A 26,830-nucleotide genomic window follows, 5' to 3' on the forward strand; every position below is an offset into this window, starting at 1 on the left:
CTACTGCTGTTTCTTTGATTTCAATAACCCCCGACAACAATCGCCATTTTGAAAAAATAACGCCAAATGCACATTCGACAGTTTTGCCGTTTTGCGAGCCCGTGACAATCGCTTGTTAAAATTTTCCTGCGTTGCTGTCAGTGAGGTACCTGAATAAGGTTTCATTAGATTTTCCTTCAAAGGGTAGGCTTCATCGGCGATGAACACATATGGTAGAGTATAGTCACTACTGGGGAGTTTCCTGTGCGATGGTATTCCCAATTTATTATTTTCCAACAGTTTCGATAAGGTAGATGCACTGAAGGTACCTCCATCACTCTGCTTTCCGTAACCTCCTACGTCGATAGATATGAACCTATAGTGACCGTCAACTAATCCTTGCAAAACTATTGAAAAATACGATTTGTAGTTGTAGAACATCGAGCCGGAGTGAGCTGGGCACTTTATTCTGACATGTTTCCCATCCAAAGAACCAATGCAATTGGGAAAATCCCACAGTCTTTCAAACTCCTCTGCAGCACATAAAAAGTACGACGTTGTAGGTGCTCTCATGTGAATAGGTTGTAGTGTTGTCCAAAGAATGTTGCATACTTGGTAAACGATTTTGCTAACGGTAGAAGCTCCCATTCTAAAAGAAAAAGCCAATGTTCTGAAGCTGCTTCCCGTAGCGAGATACCTGCAAATTAATCAAAACGAAGTGTTATAAACAATTTCAAATTTTTACAATGAGATAAAGTTCGTTCGATAAATCTTAAGTTAGTTTTATTATACTTACTTTTAGTTTTATTTATTATATTTTTATGTTCACATTTCCAATTTCTACGAATTTTGTTAATTTATTAAATTGTTACAGTTACGGAGGTAAAATCTCGGTGGAAAAACCTTAGACAGGAGTTCGGTAAACAATTTAAAAAGTACCAGGGAAGGTCTGGTGATGGAGCACCGGAGGAAGCTGCAAGTCAATGGCCGTTCTTCCAAAAATTACAATTTTTAAAAGATCAATTTACCCCCCGGAATTCATCGGGAAATTTAACACGGCCTGAAAATACTGAAGAAACTGAAAATACTCAAAATACTGAAAATACTGAAGAGGTCAGTGACAGTGACGATGTCGATGAGGAGCGAGATATCCGTCAGGAGAGTGTGGATAGTGTATTCAGTTCACACGGTCTGGAGTCTACTTCTGATCGACAGCCCTTTCTTCAAACGCCGACATCTTTATCCAGTGAGCCTCAGTCAGTCTCAAGAGCTGGATACAGAAAACGATTAACAGCACAAGCTATAATTGGAAAAGAATTGCTGTCTCTAGAAACACAGAAACTAGAGTTGGCAAAAAAAAGAAAAATTCAAAACGTTAATGACGAAGATATTGGTTTTTTTGATTCACTATTACCAACTGTGAAAAAACTGACTGATAAAGATAAATTCATTTTTCGAATGAAGGTGCAGAAGACACTCTTCGAACTTGCATTTCCAGAAACGGAAAATCCAAAAGTGTCAAATGCAAAACCTTCTACTACCGTACAAACGTCTACTTCGCGACATAATCAAATTACTCAGGAAGAAACAATAATTCAACAGGAATCTGATACTTATACAACAGATTATACAATCTTGGAACTTTAATCCTTTTTTAAGTATTTTTTTTAAGTTTAGTATTTTTGTATTTGTTTAGTTTCAATACAGTTATTTTGTAATAAATACCTACGCATACTTTGATTGTTGTTTCATGTACTAAATTGCAAAAGGACGTTATTTGATAAAGTTCAACTTACCTTAAAGTCAGCACCAGTCTTTCCTCAGCCAGAATTGGATTGGTATGTAAGTTGTTATATTCCAAGACATCCAGTTCAGACTCAATTTTATTGAGTATATAATTAAATGTTTCAATTGACATTCTCGTGTAACTGTAAAGTTTTTCTTCGTCTTTCTTCAGTTCTTGGAAAAGATGGTGATATTCCCCAAGCTCTTGCCTCTTTTCATTCACCGGGTGTGCACTGTACCTCCGGTTTGATAAGCTGCCTAAAATCCACCACTTTACCGCTGATGACATAAATTCACACTTACTGTCACTAGAGAACATTGTTTCGTGGGAACCGTTAACAAATAAATGAAAATCTCGAAAAATGGAGTGGGAGATTACATCGCTGTATCGACCGCGATGGTGAACGGGTATGAACACCCAACATCCATGTTAAACATCGAGGTATCGCAGTGAAGGTGCAAGGTAGCGAGGTATCGCAGTAGAGCATCTTCGGCATGTTCTTACCCTTAGTTTGCATGGCTCTATTAAAGAGACTGCGAACTTCCTTACGAACCTTTTTAAGGTCTAAGTTTCGCCAAGATGTTCTCTTCGTTCCTCGTAAGGTTCCACAGTTTACAGCTGTCCTCTGTTATTGCCTCGCGTACTAATGTGGCTGTCTAGTGTCTATTCCACCTATTCCCGCTTTCCAACAGAGCAAAGGTAGCCCACCCAACCGTTCCGACTGACTTTAAAGAGACAGTGTGGTCGTACGGTGTGTTATGTTTTACTGGTAGTTGGCCAAATACACCGGATTGGTAGAAATTAAACTGGAAACCAAGGTGATGAATTTATCATGATGGACACAAATGTGGCAGCATGATTGTAAGCATAGCAAAATCTACTAATTCGATTAATTAAACCAATGAGCTTATTAATACATTGGAAAAAAACATGACCGAGATGGATCATTATGCCCACACTGTATTCCACCAGCCAGCTCTCTCGTGGGTGGAGCCTCTTCTGAGTCGTACGGGAGACAGATTTAGCTGACCACCAAGCTCTGTCCTTTTCCATCTTTCAGCTGAAATGTTAGAGCCACGAAAACCTCGAAATAAAAACTATCGGCGTAAATGCAAATCCTATGGTTCAGCTGGATGTCTGTATAATAAAGAAAGTTTGGTTAGTACTACTATTACAGTTGGTAAAAGACTCATGAATGTTCTTGGAAGCTCTTGAACACCTAGTAGTTTTTTTTTTAGTTTTGGTGGGTAACCTACAGTTGGCATAAATAACTGATCTTTATTCTTTAACGCTTTCCTTTCTTTGATATCGATGCGAAAAATAGTTCTTTGACTTGGGGCGCACGATTTGTGATCTTGTTGATCTTTATACCTCTTGGGCTGCTTCATGAAGATTTGTACTAAATCACCAAACAAGGGCGCCGTTTCACATTGACGATGCAATGGACAACAATGTTCGAAATCGAGCGGATTTCAAACTGCAACTGGAGTGAAAGTGTCAGTATAATCAATGCCAAGCCGTCCAGCGCATCCCCTAACGATGTTTCGCGCGATATTTGTTAATAGGTACTACCTATTTTTATTTTATTTTTATTTGGGTTTCGGTTCAACTTATCTGCCCATTTATTGATTATGGGCACCAGCTTTCCCAGAGAGAGTTCGGTCAAATCTACATGCATCTAGTTTTGAGATCGATCTACCTAACTGCTATCCTCACATTCAACAGCTTCGGTAAAAATCGTTGCTCATCTTCTATCAGAAACACTTCAGCAAAGTTGATTGTGCTGTAATTATTAAGCCACTCGGGGTTTTTTTTCTATCCTTTGGCGCATTGGGCGATAAGAGAAGTGAATTGAAATCGTCATTAGAATCCTCATCCGAACTATTCGAATTTGAATCATGATCAGGCTTCTCCTCACCACATTTTTTTGCGTCTATTTCGGACCCATTTTCCGCCTCTTCTGTAGTTTCGCCAAAATCGCTGCATATTCCTTCAGAATCTCGCGCACTTCACCCTTATCGTTTGCAATTGGAATATCCTTATTTTCATTTCATTACAGTACAATACTGAATTAACTATAATGGGCGATAATCAATTCCTAGATATATCGGTATCTTCCTAGATAGATCTGTAAATTCCCGAAGAGATCTGTGATTCCCAGATAGATCTGCACATTCCCTGGGAAATATGATTAGTAAATCTTCCAAATTCCCATAGAGATGTGTAAAATTATAGCTAAATTTGTAAATTAACAAAAGTAACTTGTATGGCCATTCTATGCTTCCAGAACTATGAAACGTTTAATAGTTATTTACACACATCTCAGGAAAATTATTTATTTTCCGAGGACTTTTGTATTACACCTTTTTCATATGTAACTTTTGATTAATATCAATGTGTCAATGATGACATTACTAATGTGACTTACGAGGCGGCAGAAAAAGGAGTCTAGTAACGTGACAGGTGGCAAGAAAAGTAGTCAGGTAAAGTGTTACTGCTACTGTCATGGGAACTAAACTTTCCTGACATAAAGTAGGCATGAAAATGAAGGTTCTATGACGATTTCGAGAAAATATTATTAATCACGTCGACACCTTAACTCTACGAACCTGGATCCACATTTGAAGTTTTTAAACAAATATACTAACCTGCGCGTTTTGCATTTATATTTAATTTAAATCTTTGTAATGTATGTTCAGCATTATATAGTAATGAAATGTACCGCAACGTTTTTAAATATTTTATAAGAAATCCGGGTAAATTGAAATTGGCGAAAAATTAATTAAAAAGCCTTAAAGGTAAAGTAACTTTCAGTCATATTTTCTTCTTCCTTCTTAATTTATCGGTTTTCATGGTTTGCAAGATACTTCATCATAATTAACTTACCTACAATTCATAAGAATTTAATGAATTTGTGACATTGATGAATGAGTTGACGTCACATTGCGCTTTTTAGTGACGTGCCGATATATAAGCGTACAAAAATATAATTAGTTATATTTGTCAACCGTTAGAATAATTACAATGGACAGTATGAGCGAGTGCTACAATCAGTTTAATCGGAAGCTACACAAGGCAGTAATAAAGTGCAAAAAAGATGATATAGTATTTAACTCCTCAGGGTAAAACCCCTTGTCAGCAGTCATGCGCCTCTTGTATTGATCTCCAGGCTGCTGAATTGGTCCAGTTACCCATGAACCGTCCAGCTTTACGCGAAGTTTCGCAGACCACAGTTAAGTTAATCAAGGGACGCTATAGTAAACAACAAATCTAATTAGTGTATTACTTATGTCTTACGAAAAATTATTGTTACTGTTGGTGTTAGTTTATATATGTGTCACAATTTCGATTTCAAATCCCGACGCTAAAAGACTTTACGATGATTTATTAAGTAACTACAACAGGCTAATCAGGCCCGTTAGTAACAATACAGATACTGTTCTCGTTAAACTTGGATTGAGATTGTCGCAACTAATTGAACTGGTAGGAGGGTTTTGATTAAAATTCAATTTATACATTTTGGGAATTTTGTTAACTTAGTTATTCAAGCAACTTGTTGCTGTAATAAATAATTCATACAAACTTTGATCTCTTTTAGAATCTAAAGGATCAGATTTTGACAACGAATGTTTGGTTGGAGCATGTACGTATGCCTAAGTGAAACTTTCTTGAAATACATTTGATGCAAATTAGGAATGGGAGGATCACAAGTTTATGTGGGATCCAGCGGAATATGGAGGAGTCACGGAGCTCTACGTTCCGTCGGAACACATCTGGCTGCCAGATATTGTTCTCTATAACAAGTACGTCTTGCTTCAGGGCAATTTTCTTATGTGTGTTGAAATATTTGTTGATTTAGCGCGGATGGAGAGTATGTTGTGACAACGATGACAAAAGCAGTGTTACGTCACACTGGAAAGGTGTTATGGACGCCTCCTGCAATCTTCAAGTCTTCTTGTGAAATCGACGTGAGGTACTTCCCATTCGATCAGCAAACCTGCTTTATGAAGTTTGGTTCATGGACCTACGACGGGAATCAGGTACCAACTTGTAGCAATTGCACTATTACCTCAAACATCACTTTAGATCGACCTGAAGCACATTAATCAAAAAATAGGGGAAGATAAGGTGGATGTTGGTATTGACCTTCGAGAGTACTATCCTAGTGTCGAGTGGGATATATTAGGCGTCCCCGCCGAAAGACATGAAAAGTACTATCCTTGCTGTGCCGAGCCCTATCCGGGTAAGCTTCAATGCGCCTTTCACTCATTCTAACTCGACACATTTCAGATATCTTCTTCAATATTACTCTCAGGCGAAAGACACTATTTTACACTGTCAATCTCATCGTGCCATGCGTTGGCATATCCTACCTCTCAGTGTTGGTATTCTACCTTCCCGCCGATTCGGGTGAAAAAATAGCCTTATGTATCAATATTTTACTATCCCAAACTATGTTTTTCTTACTAATTTCTGAGATCATACCATCAACATCACTAGCGCTGCCACTGCTCGGAAAGTACATTCTTTTCACAATGGTCTTAGTCGGTTTGTCCGTTGTGATTACAATTGTAATTTTAAACGTGCACTATCGAAAGCCGAGCACGCACAAAATGGCCCCGTGGGTCAGATCATTTTTTATCAAGAGTGTACCCAAGCTTTTACTGATGAGAGTTCCCAAGGACTTACTGACCGAATTAGCCGCAAATAAATTTTCATCATCGAGATTATTGCGCAAAAGGGAAATCGACACGATGCCTTCAACCGATTCATCCTCCACCTCCTCTTCGTCAACCGCTTCAAGACATCGCGCAAGCGGGTGCAACGGGCTTTACACAACAACCGCGACAAATCGGTAAGCTCCAACCCTAGTAAAAAACACGATTCTAATGTTAGATCTTTCAGATTGCGAGGATTTGGTGCATCGTTTGGAGGTCGCCTGGTCTATAACGGGTTATCGTCAGTATTCTCTGGAATAGATGATAACGATTGCGGGAATCGTAAAAAGTACCCATTCGAATTGGAAAAGGCCATTCATAACGTTATGTTTATTCAGCATCACATCCAAAGGCAGGATCAGTTTAATGCGGTACGAAACTTTATTTTCATTTTATGAGTAGGTATTTTTCACGACGCCACCACTGAGGCATGATCAGCCCGTAAATTCTTTAAGTAACAATTCGGGCGGTATCTAGATGTCAAGGGTGATATGAAACTGGAGTGTTACGACTTTGTACAACAAGGGTAAAATTTTTAATTAAAAAGCCACTTTGAAGCAATCGTTGTGGAGAGGGTTTTAGGGTAAATGCCACAAAACTCCTGTTGTTTTTAGTTATTTTACTTAGATCAGTAATTGGCATTTTGCAGTACCTATACCACTAGGAAATTTATGAGAAGCTACTTCGTAACTAAGTGCCTATTAATGTAGCCGTTAGGTGTGTGTGAGGCCGAGCGCATTGTTACTCAAGGGATTGAGAATTAATGACTTGATTAATTAGTCAGAAGTAATCAGTTTCCCCGCTATTCCAGTGCCTAGACCAAGCAAAAATTATACTTTTTGAAATTGTCATCAAATGTGCCTTTTGAATTTTCAGTAATTGTCCTACTGACATTTTAGATTAATTAATTTATACGTACCTACTGCGTTTTTATATAAACTATACGTACGACTATGAATTATGAAACAAAAATCAATTTCATTTCCTACAAAATAGTACGTTTGCCAGTGCGTAAAGTCTATCACCATAAATCCATTAGTAAACGTTTTTGAAAAAATCTTGGAACATATTTTTTTCTTAAATGAGACATATTTTACTGTAATTGTCACTGAATGATAATCTTTTGTTTTTGTGGTATGACGTAACCGATAATTATTATAATTTATAAGTAAGGTTTTAAAACTTTTAAAGGAGCAATTATCTCGAATATTCGAAAATATTTAAAAATTCAGTATAATACTTTTTAGCGTGTATTTGGCCTTAGAATTTCAAGCTCTTTCTAAATTGAGCATTTAAATATCGCTTAAGTTATATCTCAAAAACAAAAGGCGATCCTTACAGTAAAATATGTCTCATTTAAGGTAAAAATTTATGTGATCGAGGATTTTTGTCGAAAACATTTGTTTAGATTTATTGCGATAGTTCTACACTTCACAGTTACAATGTGTAAGTATAATTCTTATTACCAATTACCAATTTATAAAGTACGAGAAAATATCAAAGTTCAATATCTGAAGCATTCCTAAGTAGGATATCTCAAAACTTGAAGCCCAAAATATCTTTAAAGGTGAGTTTCCAAACAATACAATATAAAAACGAGATGAAAATGATCCCATTTTTGTTATCTATTGTGAAAAGTAATTAACACAAATGAGGGATCTCAATTGAAATTTTACAAATGTGCATGAAAATAAAATTTGATAACATCTTCTGTTAGGGATTTTATTATCTAAACACGTTTAATAGACGCGCACGTCTTCAAGGAGTTTTAATAGGTATTACATTCTATAGCAAAATTAATTATTCTAAATCACTGCAAACCTAGTTGGCTCTTCAATTTTAACTTGTTCCCAGTACAAATACTCACCCCGGCATAGAAGAATGATTCAATTTTGACCTCAATTATTTTTTTAACTCCCAGGAGACAGTGGGCAAGTTCAAATTCCTCATATTCCAAACGAACTTTAACAAAATTTGGACTAACACTCAAAATGAACTTTGGACAAGAATCCAATAAAGCTAATCGTGACTTGAACATGAAACTTCTTTGGTTGATATTAATGAAGGGTTCGAATAAACAGACAACTTGCGTGAAATTACATACACTTTTGATTTCACAATAACAAGATGTAATTAAGTGAGAAACACTACTACAAGTGAAACTATCAAACTAAGACTTAAGATTTCTTCTTCAATAACAATGGCCCGTATGAATAAAAGTAAGCAAATTGCTTATACTTGCAAAATTCAAAGTAAATACTCGTAAGTGCTCCTTCGCACTGGGCGACTTAGCAGCGATGCTGAGCAGCAGGACAGGACGCAGTACAGCGCTGCTAAACAGATTAGTAATAATAATAATTTTTTTTTTTTTTTTTTTTTTTTTTTTTTTAAAACCCTACATAACTTCAACAGACACAGACACAGACACAGACACTAATCGTTACTTGATTTTAATCCGTGCGATTAGTTAACCAGGCTAGACCTGAGTTCTCACAAGAAACACCGACCATAATAATAATACGTTATCACAACCCACTCGTATTCAACCAAACGCAAAAACCTTGACAGCAACTACTGCTCACAAAATACTATTCTCCACCAAAAACCCAAGCAACCACAAATACAACCTCAAGAACAAAGAAACACCACAAATACAAGTAACGCAACTTGCACTACAAAGACAGGTCCACCCAATAAAGTTACACGTCCTAGCACAAATAAAAAACACAAAACTCCTTCTTCACAGAAACACACCACATTATCACAACCAACTCGGATTCAACCGAAACGCGAAAACCTTAACAGAACTACATGCTCACAACATACTGTAATATCTCCACCAAAAAACCCAAGCAACCACACAAATACAACCTCAAGAACAAAGAAACACCATAAATACAAGTAAGGCAACATGTACCACAAAGACAGGTCCACCGAATAAAGTTACACGTCCTAGCACAGTTAAAAAACACAAATCTCCTTCTTCACATAAACACACCACGTTATCACAACCCACTCGTATTCAACCCAAACGCAAAGCCAAAGAAACACTTACACAATAAACTCTATTTAATAAAATTACAGGAATTATTATAATGATATTTTTGTTGTAAGTATTGAATTACATACTATCTCTAGATTTCCAATGTGAGTGTGTGAATATTTATTTTATTTTTTATTTTTCTTTAGAACCCTACATAACTTCACCAGACACAGACACAGACACTAATCGTTACTTGATATTAATCCGTGCGATTAGTTAACCAGGCTAGACCTGAGTTCTCACAAGAAACACCGACAATAATAATAATAATAATAATAATATATTTCATGCATTGTACATCTACTTACAATCGTCATAAATCGAATCTGTATATGAAATATGTATAACTAATAATTATGACAGGTTATCCTTACTGTAATTAATAAATTCCTGAACAGAGTAAAAAGCATTTGCAATTAAGAACTTTCTTAGTTTGTCTTTGTATGATATAAAATCACTTTGCTTGATTTTGTCAGGTAAACAGTTAAACAGTTTGTAAATAGTAATATGGGGACCATTTTGGGATTTAGTCAACCTGCAGAAGGGTACACGTAAAAAAGTTTTCTGTCCTATGAACATCACGTTGCGTTATAAAAGTATGCGCGTTCGACTTAGCATGGCATAAACCTGCTAAAATATACACACACGGTAATGTTAGAATGTTTAATGTCTTGAAGGTATTTCGGCAGTCCCGATATCTCACATTGGCGACGATCCTGACCGCACGACGCTGTAGCTTGAAGACATACTTCGCTTGCGAGCAGTTTCCCCAAGACAGTATGGCGTAGGACAGTAGGCTATGACACAGTGCATGGTAGGCGGTTAACAATACTGTCTGTGATACGTTGTTAGCCAGTTTACGTAGCACAAATATATTTGTGTTCAGTTTGGCGGAAATATAGTTGATGTGAGAATCGAACGATAATTTGGGATCCAAGTACACTCCAAGAAATTTCACACAATCAGGGTTGGGTAAGTCAAGGTGTTTAAGTGAAAGCACCATGGCATTTGCTTATTTTTATTCATATGGGCCAATATATCGAAAACTTGAAACCGCTACCTTAACGCCCAAAATGAACTTATGCTCCATCTTCAGTATTCACAGCACGAAGGATTTTTGGTACCTACCCCTAATCCTCATGCTGATGGCACATATCAGACTGAACTGAATCGCGACCTTTCCCCAATACAAGACTTGAAAGAGTATGGTGTACCTATTTCTCTGCCATATTGTATTAAAAATTGATGAATTCATTGGGCCGTATGAATAAAAATAAGAAATGCTTATACTTGCAAAATTCAAAGTAAATACTTGTAAGTGCTCCTTCGCACTGGGCGACTTAGCAGCGCTTCTAAGCAGAAGGACAGGACGCAGTGCAGCGCTGCTAAACCATATGCTAAAGAGACCAGTATGAAGGGACAGTTACGAGTATTTACTTTGAATTTTGCAAGTATAAGCATTTGCTTACTTTTATTCATACGGGCCAATGTGCATGGTATCTTCACATGAGCAAATAAGAGAAGTGAATGAGGCTCTGATATTATCAGCAGCCCTGTTATATTTGTGGTGTGCCTCATGGGCATGTTGTTTTGAAATCGATTGCCAGGAAATATTTCGTTGACGGCCAGTATCAATGATGCGTTTATCAAAAATCGCTATTGGCTCATGATACTATAATAATATATATAATATATAATATATAATAATATAATATATAATAATATATAATATAATATATAATATATAATAATACTTGGAATGGTCATCTTGGAGAAATTAGTCATAAAAGCTACCTCTAAAGTGTGCACTAAAACGAACGATGAAACATTTTTATCCCTGATCAACTTTTGATAAGAGACCTTCCCGAAATCGACTCATTCATAGTGCGAACTCGGTGAAAAACTAAACATCCTATTCAATTCATTTCCTGTGCCATATTTGTTATGCACTTTACAACCGCGGAAATGTTCATAAAAATGTTACTGTGTAAATCTCTCTTAATATTCATTGGCGACAAGCGACAACAAAATTTAAATTTGTCACCCGATGACGTAATGCGCAAACAAGTTCTAAATTCGTTCGCCAGTTGAGCATATCTGATTATTATAGTATCATGCTATTGGCTATACGCTAAAAATGCATTTAATATTTTGAGTCGAACATTGGCTTTGTGGAATGCCAGGCTTAGGTGGACTACATGTGCAAAATTTCTCTTCAACTCTTCATTTTGAGTTGTGAAGGTAGAATTCAGGGTGATCCTTTAGCAATGTTTATACATACAATTGGAATACTATTACTAATTCGTTTCCTCAAAAATCGCAATCATTGTATCCAAAATATGATTGTGCATGTTAAGGAACTATAAATAATGTTCGAAAATAGTTTTCTGATTGAAAAAGGGCCTACTTGTGGATATCATCCAGAAGAAAACAATTGTTATTTTTAGAACTAGAGAAGAAAGTGGAGTTTTTCAACTCGAGTTCAAGTTTGACACATGAACGTAGCAAGTTTGTCAATTGAACGAGAGTTGAAAAACACTTTATTCTCAAGTTTAACCCATAATTTTTTTTTGAAACTACAATCAAAATTGAAAAACTATCGTATGCAATAATAAAGTTTGATACATAGCAATCTAGATACGGTTATGTTTCAATTTTAAATGTCATTGTTAAGATTAACGCAGCAATTGTTTTTTACTTTCTTCACTAGAGAGGAAATCACATTTTCTTCGCCATATTTAGAGACGAAAGTAGTTGTTTCTAAAGTAGTTTCAGAAAAAAATAATTGTTTGTTGAGGTAAAGCGTAAAGTGGCATATCGGTCAATAATACGGCAAACTGTTATTAAAAAAAGCTGTTTAGAATATGAAAGTATGTCCATATGTAAAATTTGCCGGATCACTTTCATGAAATTAGTATTTGATTTGACATAACACTATTTCAGGCACTATTCTGTTCTCAATTGTCATCTTGCCATCTTGGATTTTAAGAAGTAAAAATATGCTTGAAAGACTTTTCAGAACAAGCAGGCCGGAATTCCAAAACATCAAAACAAGATTCAAAAATTTTTGATCAAGTACAAGTATAGCGAAGTCAATCCGGGGACACGCTGTATTATCCAATTCCATAATCTTTAGCTAAGCGACGAGTTAGAGAATCTACAGAGTCGCATACTCGAGAGCTATGAGCACCATATCTAAGTAACATTGCTTTCCATTGGTTCGAATTAGTTCCACTTTGTCCTGCACCCCCGTTTAATTTCCGAGTCACATTTTCAATACGTCGACCAGTTATATCAACATCAATTAAAATAGGTAAAATTTTACTCTAATGCATCTGGGTCTGGAACAGCTTGATTAGGATGTATGTTTTCAAGAACTTCAAACACTGACATCAGCTACTAGTCCTTCGATGTGTCCTGCCTCCAAATTTTGCATTCTCTGTTTCAACATACGCAGCCCCACATCAATTATTCCATATTTCGTGAGCCAATAAGTCAACAAATTGTCTTCCTATAGCTCCTTGCGGTATATCGTATTGTTTTCCATTTAGATGTATGATTTTTTTTCCTTAGAGCACCAATGAGAATCAGGTACACCTTCACTGTTAATTAGGTTAGCTCCAACCACTCGTTGTATCACATTCTGTATATGTTTTGATATAAGGTCTTGGGTCGAAGCTTCCGCTGTTACTATTGGTGTTTTGTTTTGGCATATTATTCCACTTGATGATAATAAACTTCTGCTGGTTTTGCTGCATGAGCATCGACTAGTCATACATTGGGATTGAAAATCACTCTATTTATTGGAAGTAACAGTGACTGATGTTGCCATGAATGCCAATCAAAATGATTATCAAGTAAATTTATGAAATGTAAAAAAAACCATATTTGACAGATATAACAAAAAAAAACCACAGTTAAACATAATAATAGATTCACATGATATTGGGTAGCCAATACAAATATCCCAGATCGCAGTGTATTTCAGCTGTTTAAGATAGAGATTTTCGGTTTTCGCGAAACTGCATGCTTTGGACATGTTTACATAGGATCCAGTGGCGTAATCAGCAGAAAAGTTAGATTTGACCCAATGTTGGTATTCTTTAAATGTAACACCTTGTATATCTCGTCAATTGTTTGGATTTTTTCCTGATTACGTTGGCGTATCACAACCTATTAGTATTTTTCGTACTTCCGAGACTAAAGTGACAACTTCACTCCATTATGACAAGTACTGAAGTGTCACTTTTTGTCCCGCCGGGATTAAATTTGGACGAAAATCCCGGAAGGATGAAATTACTAACAAGGCAATTTCAGTAGGTTGTTCCACATTTTGCTGCTCATATAGTTTTTTGGATTTCGGTGGTATCAATTCTTTACCTACTTTGGCTACTTTTTATCAATATCAAATGCACTTTTGTCACCCACCACCAAAATTATGACACTAGCAATGACAGTTTCCAAATTATTTTTGTTACCATAGCATAGGGATTGTCGTACCAACGCAACGTTCCTATGGTAACTTGTTAAGCAGCGATTTTTTGAAAGAACGCGTTCTCTAACTCCATACATATTAAGTGTTTCAGTTTCGGAAGTACGAAAAATATCGTATATACCTTGCGACTGAAGTAATGGTCTTAATCCCTCAGGTAAATTATGGCCCTCCCTTCGGTCGGGCCATAAACTTTACCTTCGGGATTAAAAGTACTACTTCAGTCCCGCGGTATATAATATACTATTATATGATTATACATAATTGTACCAAAATTTTCAAAATTTTGAAATGACTTGCTACTACCGTCAGAGATTTTCATTGATTGGTCTTGGTTACCATCGCTACGATAAACAAAAGAAAATCCGCATAGATTCATGCCCTACTGCACCGTCAAAAATATTTTTTTAATTTTTGGTTTATGCCTACAATTTTGAACAATATAAAGTGTAATCAGAAAAAATATTCAAAAAATTGACGTTAAACATAGAGAGTGTTTCATTTCAAAAATAACAACTTTTGGTCAGCTTTTGGGAACGGGACTGTACGTAAAAATATCTAAAACAGGTAGTTTTTCCCTAATGGCCGTATGCATCGAAAAAAAGTTTAATGCCCGTTTGCACCGACAAATTTAAGCGGAGCTTAGTTTAAGTGTAGCTTAATATCCATGGTAACGATTATTTGGACAATATAGTTGCCATGGATTTTACGCTAGGCTTAAGCTAAGCTCAGCTTAAATTTTTCCGGTGCATACGGCCATAAAAGTCAAAGTTGTCTATTTCATCCGTATCTTGGAAATAAACGTAAACGTAATAAACTCACCCTGGTTTCAAGTACCCTTATAAAATCAACGTATAAGAGTGAATTAATTACCAAAAGCACTGTTCATAGTTCAATTTCGGAGCTATACGGAGCAATAACAAGGATTATCAAACGATTTCGCGAATGTATCGCGATATTTGTAAAATTGCCTGAATAATTTTATGGTAAAGTTTAGTATGCGTTCCATCTAGAATGCGGCCGCCCGCGCCGATACCCTCAAAGCACCTCCCTAATCTACTTACTAGGGTAGGTTGTATGACGATAGTTCACCCTCAGTTCAATAGACTGACTAAATAAAGAATATTTATTTGTTAAAACTCAAAAACTACCCAATGAGGTTTCAGTCAAGTGAACGAAGTTGAACCGTCGGTCGTGGTACAACCGGCCCCTAGTGTTTCACTTTAGGACTAGCCGAGTTACTGACGCAACAAATTGCACAATCAGTCACATAAGCAATTTTCATAACTCTTATCTATTAGTGATAATTAAACTCATCCGTTCCCAGGGCAACGAGTTGCAACAATGAAATTTCAAAAATGATCTTTCCAACAAATCACATTTCTTAATAAACATTTGCCTAAACATTAAAGCACAATTTATTTACAAACGAAGTAAAACGGCAACGTCTCGTTGTTCCGCGTATCCACATTGGCAATTTAGCCATTTGCCTTATATGTCCAAAACAATCAAGTGATAAGATACTTCAAATAGAAAAAACACACTAGGTACAAAAGTTATTAAGATTATCGCAAAATAAATGCCTTGGTCTCCTTAAATCAACTACAACGTGATTGATTTTTCTACTGTTCCTGAAAACAGCTGGTAACGCCGGAACCTTTATGGCCATTGGACCGCCTAAAAATGAAACTCGCGTACGAAAGAACAACAATCAAAATTTGATAACACTTACCTACACTTTTCCCCAGGAAGGCTGTTATCATGAGTGAATTGTAATCAAAATGAAAATATTATTCAAAATTCGTTCCAAAGAGCACATTTTTGATTCACTTGTAAACACACTCGTTGCGATAAATCTATGCTTGAAAATATCGAGATAAGTTTTTTTTTAGTTTAGTGAGCTTCCTGGTGAATGACGATGACGGAGACCATCAACTAGTTCGACTAGTTTCTTCTCGTTTGGTTGATCTCTGATGATAACAGTTTTACTATCGAAACGTGTACATTAAATTAAAATTTTGTTAATACAAAGGTCCTGCGTTCAAATCTCTGGTAAAGCATGGCTCTTTGTACTTGTGCAGTGGATTGAGTGGGAAAAACAGCCATCATTTATCACTACCTCCATACATCAATGTGCAGTGAGAATTTTTTTAGAATTTTCAAAAGCTAATTGCAGATTCGGCATTTTTATGTAAACCAAATACCATCTTGCCCATCTTGAGGAAGGAATTTTGAAAAAACTTGCAAAATCGAAATAAGAATATCTGCTACTCTATCCAAAGTGTTCCTTATTGACGTGACTTATAGTTCTCGGGAAAAAAATTAAGGTTTATTTGACCACATTGTTTTCTCTCTCAGTATTTACCTTTTTTTACATGATTTACGAGACATTATCTGTTTGCTTCTAAAAATAATATTATGGACTTCCGTGTAACGAGAGCATTCATTTGCTTAAATTTTTTTTGTTACTGTTACTAAAATCAAGTTCGTAATTGTGCCGCTAAGGAAAAAGGTAGTATAAAAGTCCCCCTAAGAGATTTTCTTAACATCAAATCAAGTTTTAATAACAATACAATTAAGTGTATATGCCACCGTCCTTTGCAGAACAAAATTGCACTGACCAACAGAAGAATTAGCCTCCAGAGCCATCCTGTAATTCCCAACCAATCGTCAAAAAATCCAATCCAAAAAACCATTGCTCAGAAGATATTCAAGTCGGCGGGTTTTAAGCATGCATTCCCGTTGAAAACACCTGATAGCTACCCCATTTTAATGATTTGATAAAGTTAGCCGTAAGAATTCAAAATATTCTACTTTGAAGAAAAAATTGTAAAAAAGAGGTTAGTTATATCTCTACATTCTTTTGTCAATTTCAATCAACAGCTTTACGATCCATTGTAATGAGTTGAATATTTACCTATTGGATCACTACGATTTTAGGAGAGATCTTATGAGAACAATACAAAATGTTTTTTTTAATGTGTTTTACCTCCTGAAATTGTTGTCCATTCGAATCTATTTTTCTCTTTCGGAATCAAAAGGATTCCGTAAATTTCAATGTTTGAAGTGCAAAGGTATTTATGTAGCTTACCATTTATCTTGTTAGAGCTAGGTGACCATTTCGAAATTTAGGGATTCAATGTAAAAAAAGGAGATGCGTCCTTAAACCACTCTTAATATTTTTTTATTTTGTTTATCAATTTACAATAATTTGTTACTTCGGTGTTATTATTTTGCTGGACAGTACAAAGTCAAAGAATGTTTTTTACAGCAAACTTTCAGATAAAAAAAGGATAGGTCTTGTGTAAACCAGGGGAGTAAAATAGGTAACATTTAATAGGGAACTGTAAGAGCTTGTCGGAGGCATTATTTAACAAATTTTATGATACGTTTTCTCGTTGTAATTTCCCGTTTAATAAAAAATCTACTTCTTTGCAATCGAGCCACTAGTGCAAAATGACACCCAATAGTGGGGTAGCTTCCGTGACAGCTTTACGACTGATCTATATTCTTACTGCCAAAGGAATCCTTGTTGTATTCAACATTAAATAATGGTTTTATATTTTTCCTTGAGGTCACATTATTGTCCGATACTGTATAAATTATTGCCACTGAGCCTGTCATTGTCTCTGTCATTGATAGACTACGACAATGATTGAATCTGCATTTGGAAAGTACCTACATTAGCTGTGTGTGCTTTATTAAAATATAGCAGTCAAGTGTTTGCGAAACCTTTGTTAATATTACTTAACCTTCTTAAATTTACTGTGGACATAACTTTGCATGTCGTATGTAAGACAAAGTAAATACAAGATAGCATTGTCATTTTGGGAAAAGTAGTAAGTGTTTTGGTTAAAAGATAAAACCAAGCGTTATCACGAGATGATTTTGTATTTAATCATTCCACAGTCATTCACTGATTTGTTTTACTCAAGTGTTTACCCTCTTCTCTAGAGTACGGGATTCAACCAGATTAATTGATCAGTCTGTTTTTGAGTGAATTAAACTGATGTCAATGATCGAACCATTACTGACTGAAAACAATTCCGTTCCAAGACCACTTTGACTGACAATAATCTGTGACCAAAAGCACCAACATTCAAGGTTCACCTAAATTTTGCCTAAACAGTTCTAACGAGGAGAAAACGTACTACCTACATGCATTTGTTTCACGAGCAGTATATTGTTAAACTAAAGCACACCTTGTAAATATACAGTGTGTTTTCGGATGGCCTGGAGAAGAAGAGACAAATTGTTATTGATTGTTAATTTCTTGCTTGTCCCATAACCACTAATTCTGAAACGAGAAACTATATCGTTCTCTTAGCAATTGAAATGAGAAAAATACGCACTTTGAGATAAAAGAGAAACGAAAAGTCAACATGGTACCTATCCTTCATTATTCGGGTGCACATACATTAACATAAACATTATAAGATAGTAAAGGGTATCAAACTGAAGGGGAAACCAAAGACGGAAAGAGATGGGAATCATTACAATAAACCAAGCGAGAAAATGTTAAAATAAATGACGTTGTTCATTCCCCTTGTTCAGTTCATCCGGGAACACACTATATTTAGCTGTTCCTAAAAAACATAGACGTAAGTGGAATAATTGAGTGTTTTTCGTGATAAGTTAAAACATCTCATTTATTATGTTAAACAATGTATTTAAGTTATGTCAAGTAGTTCAATACGTACAGTCATTATATTATATAGGTACTCGTATATAGCATGTGTGGTCCAAGCTAAGTAGGCTCACCCCGGTAGCTTTGGCAAAATTAGCGGTATGAATATCAAATTTTGTAACTTCCGGTTTGACCGACCCTAAATTTAAGTGGTATCCCTTGTGTATTTTTAGAACTTTAGATAAATTATGCAAGGTTGGTCGAAATATGAATTACAATTAATTTATAAATTTAGGTGGCCCTGAATGGGCCAACATCTTTCCTTATCGACTTTACATCAATAAAATCCACTTTGTCTATTTTTTCAATAACAAGGGATTCACAGAAAATTCCCACGGTGTATATTTTTTAAAGTGATATTGGTTGTGATAAGGTTAAAGAAAACATTCTTGCTGTTAAGGTATGGGTTAATTATTAATTATTTTTTATCAACATTTAACAACATATTGGTTGTAAAATTGTAGAAACCAGAAATGTCAAATATGAGCGGTGTGCCATCCAAAATTTACCTTTTATATTTTGAACCGGGCCTTTATTTTGTTTTAAATAGCTTCCTACTAAACACGAACTGTCCATGAAACTTTGCAATTGATTCATGACTGTTTCAAACTAAACGTTTCATGGACCGTATAGAAAACAGAAATAATTCGATCACATCGAAAATAATTATTTTGTAATATCACATACACATGAAACATATACTGAAATACGTATCAGAGATGTCACACCATGAATATTTTAGATATGTGTTATGTACCTATATCCAAATGTTTCACATTTCAAAAACATTGCTGTTTCACGATAGTATATTATGCAATGAGCAGTGATGGCTATGACACGAGTATGAGAATTACGAAACGAGCCTTGGCAAGTAATCAATACGCTTGTGTCGGAATTGGGAGGAAACAGTAATTATTTAATTATACCACAGATTAAATACTATTTGATTGTAATCAATTCAAGTAGGTAGTGTGTGGCGCTAAAGAATAACCTGTACAATTCACCTACTCATGGAACTTGTATAATTACAACGTTCATAGTTAAAAGACTTTAAAAAGTGCATGTTTGTTGAGTCAGTCAACTTCGAACAAGCAAATGCTACAAAGAGATTGAAACAATAGCTCACGTTACTGGAAGTTGCTTACCAAACAACAGATTATTCGCCTCACGTCGCCATTCATAATGCAACACAATTCAATAAGAAAATGAAACACCAATTCGCTATGCCCAGCAGCTGCCAAAACAAATACATTTTAGTTCTATCACTGTTATGGATTTTCATAAATTATGCGTCGTCATCCCGTGATGCTGCTTTTCTATTGGTCGTAACCTGAAAATTTGTATCGAAATGACTATCTTTCCCAGAACAAACAAACTTAGAAAGTAATCCGAAAGGGGAACAATTGAGTACAAATACAATAAGTTCAGCAGCAGTGCCATTATAAACGTTGAATTTACTTATTGCGCTTTATACATATATTTACGATTCATTATTAGGTACAGTTAATTACCAACATGCAAGTTGAAACGTAAATGTTGTGTGAAAAATTGTGAGGACAGATTTGCAAAAAGTCATCATTTCCCAAAAATGAAGCTTGAGATTTTTAGGTTGCAGTTAATTAAGTCCCCCGACTATGATTTAATGGCCGCGGAAGAGATTTACCTACTCGAAACTGTTGGTTTGTGATCTTCATTTTTCTGACTGTGCTTTTAGAAGCAGAACACGAAGAGGTTTAAGACGTTTGGCTCTTCCCACATTATATTTAGCAGCTACTTAATACTAATTGAAATGTAATAATTTACTAGATATTATATTTTTATAACGATCTCGAGAGCGTCATACAGTACAGTTCCATGAAGTTGATTCTCTATCTTGTATAATCATATTAAATTAAATATACCTACTCATCCTTGATTAGATTAATTGAAGTTGTTACTTAAGAAACTCTGCACTCTGAATTTGTAGCGGAATACGAATAATAATCCAGCCACTGACTGCTGAGGTGTATCCGCATTAAACTGAATTTATCTGGACCCCTAACAAGCAAACATGGATTTCACTGGCTGGCTTCATTTACGTTTTGGGATTCAGCTAGTGACATCCAATGTTATTGTTACAGATCCGGAAAAATTCCATGACCATTGAATACAATGATGTAGCCTTGCCTATTGAATTTTATATTTAAAATAAGTGCCATTCACACAAAAGCTAGGGGGAACATATTAAGACGAGGTGGCGCGCCACCTTTACATTATATTCCAGCAGCCATTCTAAGTTTGTTGTTCTATGCTAGCAAATGTTTAATAAGTAGGTATATCAATTAAAGTATGAGTAGAAAAACGTTGCATTTTAAATCTCTCGTAACACCAACGTCAGCCGAACCTCAAATTAAATAACCAGTGGTGCTCAAACGGTCGATCGAGTGCTTTTTGAGTAGATCTCGAAAAATATTTGCTTTTTTCAGAGCAAATCTACAGCTACGGACAGGCGGATGAACGGATAAAACATTCTCGTAATGTGGTCAAAGCAAATGAGCCTAAAAATTGTCGATCAGACCCAATAATTCGTGTAGTGAAAGTTTTTTTTTGAGGAATGAAGAACGAGCTAGCGTCGGGGGACGGGGAAAAGGTCCCTTTTTCAGTTTTCTGCTTTTATCTCGAAAACTATTAATAATATCTTTTTTTATTACGTTTGCATTAATTATTTACATTAAATTTTTTACAAATTTCGTCTATACATACTTACTGTAGTACTTTGGGAGATACAAAGGACCGAAGATGGTAAAGCTGATAAAACACAGATTGTAAACAGGGAGAGATGTTGATTCTTGCAGTGCCACCGTTGACGTAGATAGATGAGTCTACGGGAGACCCCGATTGGTGTGCGAAAAACTACGGGCAGTTTTCGTTGTGAGACAGGTGAGCCCGAGCTATGCCGAGCTCGCTTTCGACTCGCTCGGCATTGGTATAGACTCTTTGTTTAGTATCCGGAACCGTGCAATGCTCCAGAATTTCAAGCGAACTGTTTCATTTATGCCGATTTCGCCTTCGGTTCGCTCATCATTAGTATGAACTGTGTGACCGGAACGCTATAACACGGTCCAGGATTTCGGGCGAGCGGTTGGTTTGTACCGATCTCGACTTTGCCTCGCTCGGCATTGGCATGAATTCTTTGTTTTATGTCCGAGACCGTATAACACCGTCCAGAATTTCGTGCGAGCCGTTGGTTTATCCTGATCTCGCCCTGTGTTTTGGGGCCGAAACAGTTTAACGTCCCATAATTTCGGGCGAGAGGTTGATTCGGGTTGATTTATACCAATCTCGCATTCAGCTCGCTTGGCATTGGTATGAACTCTTTGTTTTGTGACCGAAACCTTTTAGAGCTCCAGAATTTCGGGCGAACGGTTGATTTACGAGTATATCGATCTTGCCTTCGGTTTGCTCGGCATTGGTATAAATTCTGTTTTTTGCCTGGTTTTTTGTGACCGGAACCCTATAAAATGGTCCAGAATTTCAGGAGAGCAGTTGGTTTATACCCATCTCGCCTTCGGCTCGCTCCGCATTGATATGAACTTTGTGTTTCGTGACCGAAACCATAGCTTCAGCTTCAGAATTTCGGCCGAGCGGTTGGTTTATACCCTGGTTTATACCGATCTTGACCTGTATTTTGTGGCCGAAACCGTTTAGCGCTCCAGAATTTCGGGCGAGCGGTTGATTTATGCCGATCTCGCATTCAGCTCGCTCGGAACTGGAATGAACTCTTTGTTTTGTGACCGGAACCGTATAACATGGTCCAAAATTTCGGGCGAGCGGTTGGTTTTCGCGGCGGCAAAAGGAAATTTAGGACCCCTCGTGGATGTTTCCGTGGCCTTTTTAACTCAAAATTGACCAAAAATCGCTCCACTGATGCCGTACGTCAACGGTGCATGTTTTAAGGGCGTTTTCTTGCAAATTTAAGGGCGAAGAGATCCAATTTTAAGCATATGAATGTTACCTCAACTTTTCACGGAGAACTCGATTCCGTCGCAAAACTCCGTGTGACCTTCAAGCAAGTTGTACCATTACATTGAAGTGTTTCGAGTGGAATATAATGGAAAGTATTTTACATAACTACGTTTTCGCAAAAATTAACTCGTTCGTCAGATTTTAAGGAAATTAAGGAAAATACGCCTTTTCGTGGCGACAAAAGGCTACCAACATGTGCGGATCGAAATTTTAGAAAGTTTGGGACCCCTAACGGACGTTTCTGCGCCATATTTAACTGAAAATCGACAGCAGTGCACGTTTCAAGCGGTTTTTTTTTGCAAATTTAGAGGGTGGAGTGAACAGATCAAATTTTGAGCAGACGATTATCACCTCAACTTTTTACGGACTACCCGATTCCGTCGAGAAACTTGAGGTACCTCAAACTCGCTGCGACCTTCAAGTCCGTTCTATCATTATATTTATATTGAAATATTAAATTATTGGTATATATGCATCTTTCTACAAATTGGAAGAAATTACACTGTAAGTCAATGTTCATAACTTGTCAATAGGACATATCCTGGTGATGAAACGGCGGTAATGAAATGTCCCATTCCGGTACAAAGGAACGCTAAAGAATATACGTGATGTGATTGAGTTATCATTGTAGAAATTAATAACGTATTTGAAATTTCTTTCAGATCCTGTAATGTGTTCCAATGTCGTCATATTGAAGTGCAGCAGCTTTTTGTTAGCTTAAGGTTCAATTTAAAATAAGGAAAGTTTAAGAAAGCGCTTTTGGATCGATTTAATTCTGTCTGCATAGACGCGATAAAAAGAGTTCCAAATAACCCCTAAAGCGGAACTAAAAAAAACGGCAGAGCACATCGATGTGACCCTACGGGGTCATTAGATTTGTCCCATTTTCAATAGGCTTGTTACATGTGGCATACACTGTGCAAAGTTTGAACCGGATCGGTTCAAGCGTTTGACAGTTATCGTGTTCATGGACGGACAGACGGATACCATCGGCTCCTCTATAAAGCTTGCATCGATTAGCTCTGCCGCTTAATAAAGCTACAGTAGGTACTCTAAATGGAAGCGGACATTCGAATACTGCAGCGTTTAAGGTGCTAGGTTTGCAAAATATTTGTTGTTACTCGAAGGATAAAGCCCAGCATTTTGTTAACTTTGTTCACAGCATATTCAATATGGTTGGAAAAATTTAAGCCACCCAGGTTTCGTATGTAAGCGACTTCTTTCAAAATAATGTTACTAATTTTATAATAACTTACTAACGTTTAAAAACATTCTATTCTTACAGCACAATCAGACCGATGATGTGTACGAGTATAAGATCACAGTCAGCAATAGAGTTAATTTCGGTAAAGAACAGTTTAAGTCATCACCATATAATAAGAAGTTAGATTGAAGTCCAAACGTTAGATCATTAATAAACGTTACGAATAATGTAGGACCTAGATATGAACCTTGAGGAACACCAGAGTTTGTTTCGATCAAATTTGACATGCAACCGTTTATGAGAACGCACTGTTTGCGGCCAACCAAATAAGAGGAGAACCAATGTAGTAGTGTACTAGAAACACCAAAGCCACTATTCGGAAAAATAAGTTGGTCGATGTGGACGCAGAAAACCATCCGATAGTGGGAAATAAATTTAGTAATATGACCCAGAAGTATTTTGTTTGCGTGATTTTCAAAAACATTTCCAAAAATCGACAGTTTGGAGATGAGCCATTTCTCATCCATGATTCAAAAAAATTGACTGAGTATAAGATCGTTTTTATTTGTAGGAAGATCAAGATTGGGGATTCGTAGCGATGGTCTTGGACCGGCTCTTCTTGTGGATATTTATTATAGCGTCGATTGCCGGAACGTTTGCGATCTTGTGCGAGGCCCCTGCTCTGTACGACGATACGAAACCAATCGACATGGAATTATCGTCAGTCGCCCAGCAACAGTTTCTACCAGATTTAGACTTTTGATTACATTTAAAGTTGTAGTTACAGAAATTTTTATAACCATAATCTAATAGTTGAAAACTTTTACCTTTTTATAGCTTTTTAAGAGCGCGTGGAATCCTGAAAAAGTGTAATAACACATAATATAATATAACGATAATCAACATTTTAACCTTATCATACAAACAAAATTCTTAAATTAACATGTGTTCAGATAATGTACTTAGTAACTGTGCAATAATTAAACCAAACAATTTCTAAAGTGGAGGGCGATTAAAGATATATTGTAGATATTTAATGTATTTTTGTGTTAACAGACCAACAAGACAAAATAGTCTGTGCTCATCCTTTTCGGAATTTAGCAATGGTTTTTTTTCCTCCCGCACAATCGGAACTTGAAGTCATACCCTTAGTTCTACTAAATACAATAGAACTACAGAACTGCGCAATTTAGAACTTCTGGAATCGGCATATTCGCGTTGTCATTGAAACTAAGATACCTACAGTAAGTCGTTTAAAGATTGGGAAACTATAACGTAGATTTATGAAACATTGAACATAACAAACTTCTTGTTTCAGGCAAAATATGTTTACTGTTTTTTTTACTAAATGTTGACTCACGCTCCGTTATTCTGAATATATTGTCTTGTGACTTCCGAGTCCTCCAATAAATAAAAAACTGTTCATTGAAATATAGTCACTTATATCAAATGTAGGTAGTTTATCGAGTATAAAAGTTTTTAAAAACTAAGGAAATAACGAAGTGTGGATCAACTTTCAGTCGAACCGGAAGTAGAGAGAACATGTGTCCTAATACTCATGGACAAATTCCCTAAAAAATCTGTAAATTCTAAGATAGACTGCAGCTCCTTGCAACTCCCATAAGATGTGTAAATGTACAGATTGGAAAGTGTGTTTCAAATGCCAGAAACGCAACCTCTGCTTCGCGTCCTGTTTTTAGAATGGCATAAAGAATTATACAGCAATCCTCCTTCGGTCCTCTATTAGGTTACGTTAGTATTGAGATTTTGTGTTTCTCTTCTTCATACCTCGTCGAAAAAGCTGATTAAATAAAAAAAAAACTTTGTTAAAGAAGCTTGAGGTTACTGGAAACTGAAACACTGATTGGACACGATAAACTTTAATCATAGTTCTTTGTTTCAAAATGTTTCAATCGAATACCTTTACTAGTACACTGTTGAAAGACAAGAAGGAAAGCAAAAATATTCAAATTAATTAATATGACAGCCAGATATTATTTACTTTAAGAAGTTATTCTGGTTGCAGAAAATTAGGCGCCCTTCAGCAGGATTTTATCATTTAAAAGTAGACATAGGGAAAAACAATACACGTAAATCCTTATGTCTACTATAGCACTGCATGTTTTACTTGTACTTTGCCCTATACGTGCGAAGTTGTGCCCGAAGTCATTTGTTGAAACTTGTTTTAAGATGCAGTAATTAGGTTGGTAATCGATTAATCTTGATTGGAGGTTTGTAAACTGGAAAAATTTTCAAATGCACAGTCAAGATACGAAGCTACGAAGATCATTTTACCCAGAACGATCTACCGCTGTGGAAGATTCTCAAACTCTTATTTTGTGTTTAACCCGGAGCTAGTTGGCCGTTTATGCGGCGGGTTTGAGGAAACGCATCGCCAACTCTACCTACCCGTTATAAAATCCTTCGAATTTCCAGTGTAACTAACTGTACGGTTAAATTGTAAAGCCTGTTTTAAATGCTAAAAGTCATTTCATGAAATTTATGAAGTGCAGATGTGCTTTACATGCTGTAATTCTATTTGACTTTCAACTGAAATTTTGCCAACCTAAAAATATAGGTTATAGACAGACGCCTTTCATTACTTATTTTTCTTTTATTTCTGTGCAGTTGTAGTTGTCGCTCAATAATCTGCCTTATCCCAGTCAACAAAAATGACTATCAAATGACACAAAACATAACATTAATTTTAAATATCCAGAGTTGGCAGCCTTAAAACTTCACCTGAATGGTCCGAACCGAAAAGTTGAAAGTTTCAAAAAAAGCACCTATTGCGCATGCCCTCGGATAAGGGAATTTCAACTTTCTGTTACACTTTCAGCATGTAAAACGCGCTTAAATTAATGAACATGTACATCAGTATGGCAAATTTTCTTAATTAGCGCATTATTGAGTCTA

The 26,830-nt window shown here is 36.2% G+C and overlaps 2 protein-coding genes across 2 annotated transcripts; one reads left to right on the top strand and one right to left on the bottom strand.

The window, feature by feature from the left end:
- LOC116176157 (protein ALP1-like) lies at positions 1-2,160 on the bottom strand. The gene is made up of 3 exons (XM_031494633.1): positions 2,068-2,160; positions 1,776-2,022; positions 1-676 (listed from the first exon to the last, which is right to left on the bottom strand). Exons 1-3 carry the CDS (start codon positions 2,081-2,083, stop codon positions 1-3), a joined length of 939 nt encoding a protein of 312 aa, XP_031350493.1. The 5' UTR covers positions 2,084-2,160.
- Positions 2,161-4,951: 2,791 nt separating this feature from the next.
- LOC116176308 (acetylcholine receptor subunit alpha-like 2) lies at positions 4,952-24,941 on the top strand. Its single transcript, XM_031494803.1, has 8 exons — positions 4,952-5,248; positions 5,364-5,408; positions 5,459-5,568; positions 5,625-5,805; positions 5,852-6,008; positions 6,056-6,620; positions 6,671-6,854; positions 24,486-24,941. The coding sequence occupies exons 1-8, from the start codon at positions 5,054-5,056 to the stop codon at positions 24,675-24,677; spliced, it is 1,629 nt and encodes a 542-aa protein (XP_031350663.1). The 5' UTR covers positions 4,952-5,053; the 3' UTR covers positions 24,678-24,941.
- The last annotated feature ends 1,889 nt before the right edge of the window (positions 24,942-26,830 follow it).

Source organism: Photinus pyralis, unplaced genomic scaffold (genome assembly GCF_008802855.1).
Source record: "Photinus pyralis isolate 1611_PpyrPB1 unplaced genomic scaffold, Ppyr1.3 Ppyr1.4_LG7, whole genome shotgun sequence".
Lineage (NCBI taxonomy): Eukaryota > Metazoa > Arthropoda > Insecta > Coleoptera > Lampyridae > Photinus > Photinus pyralis.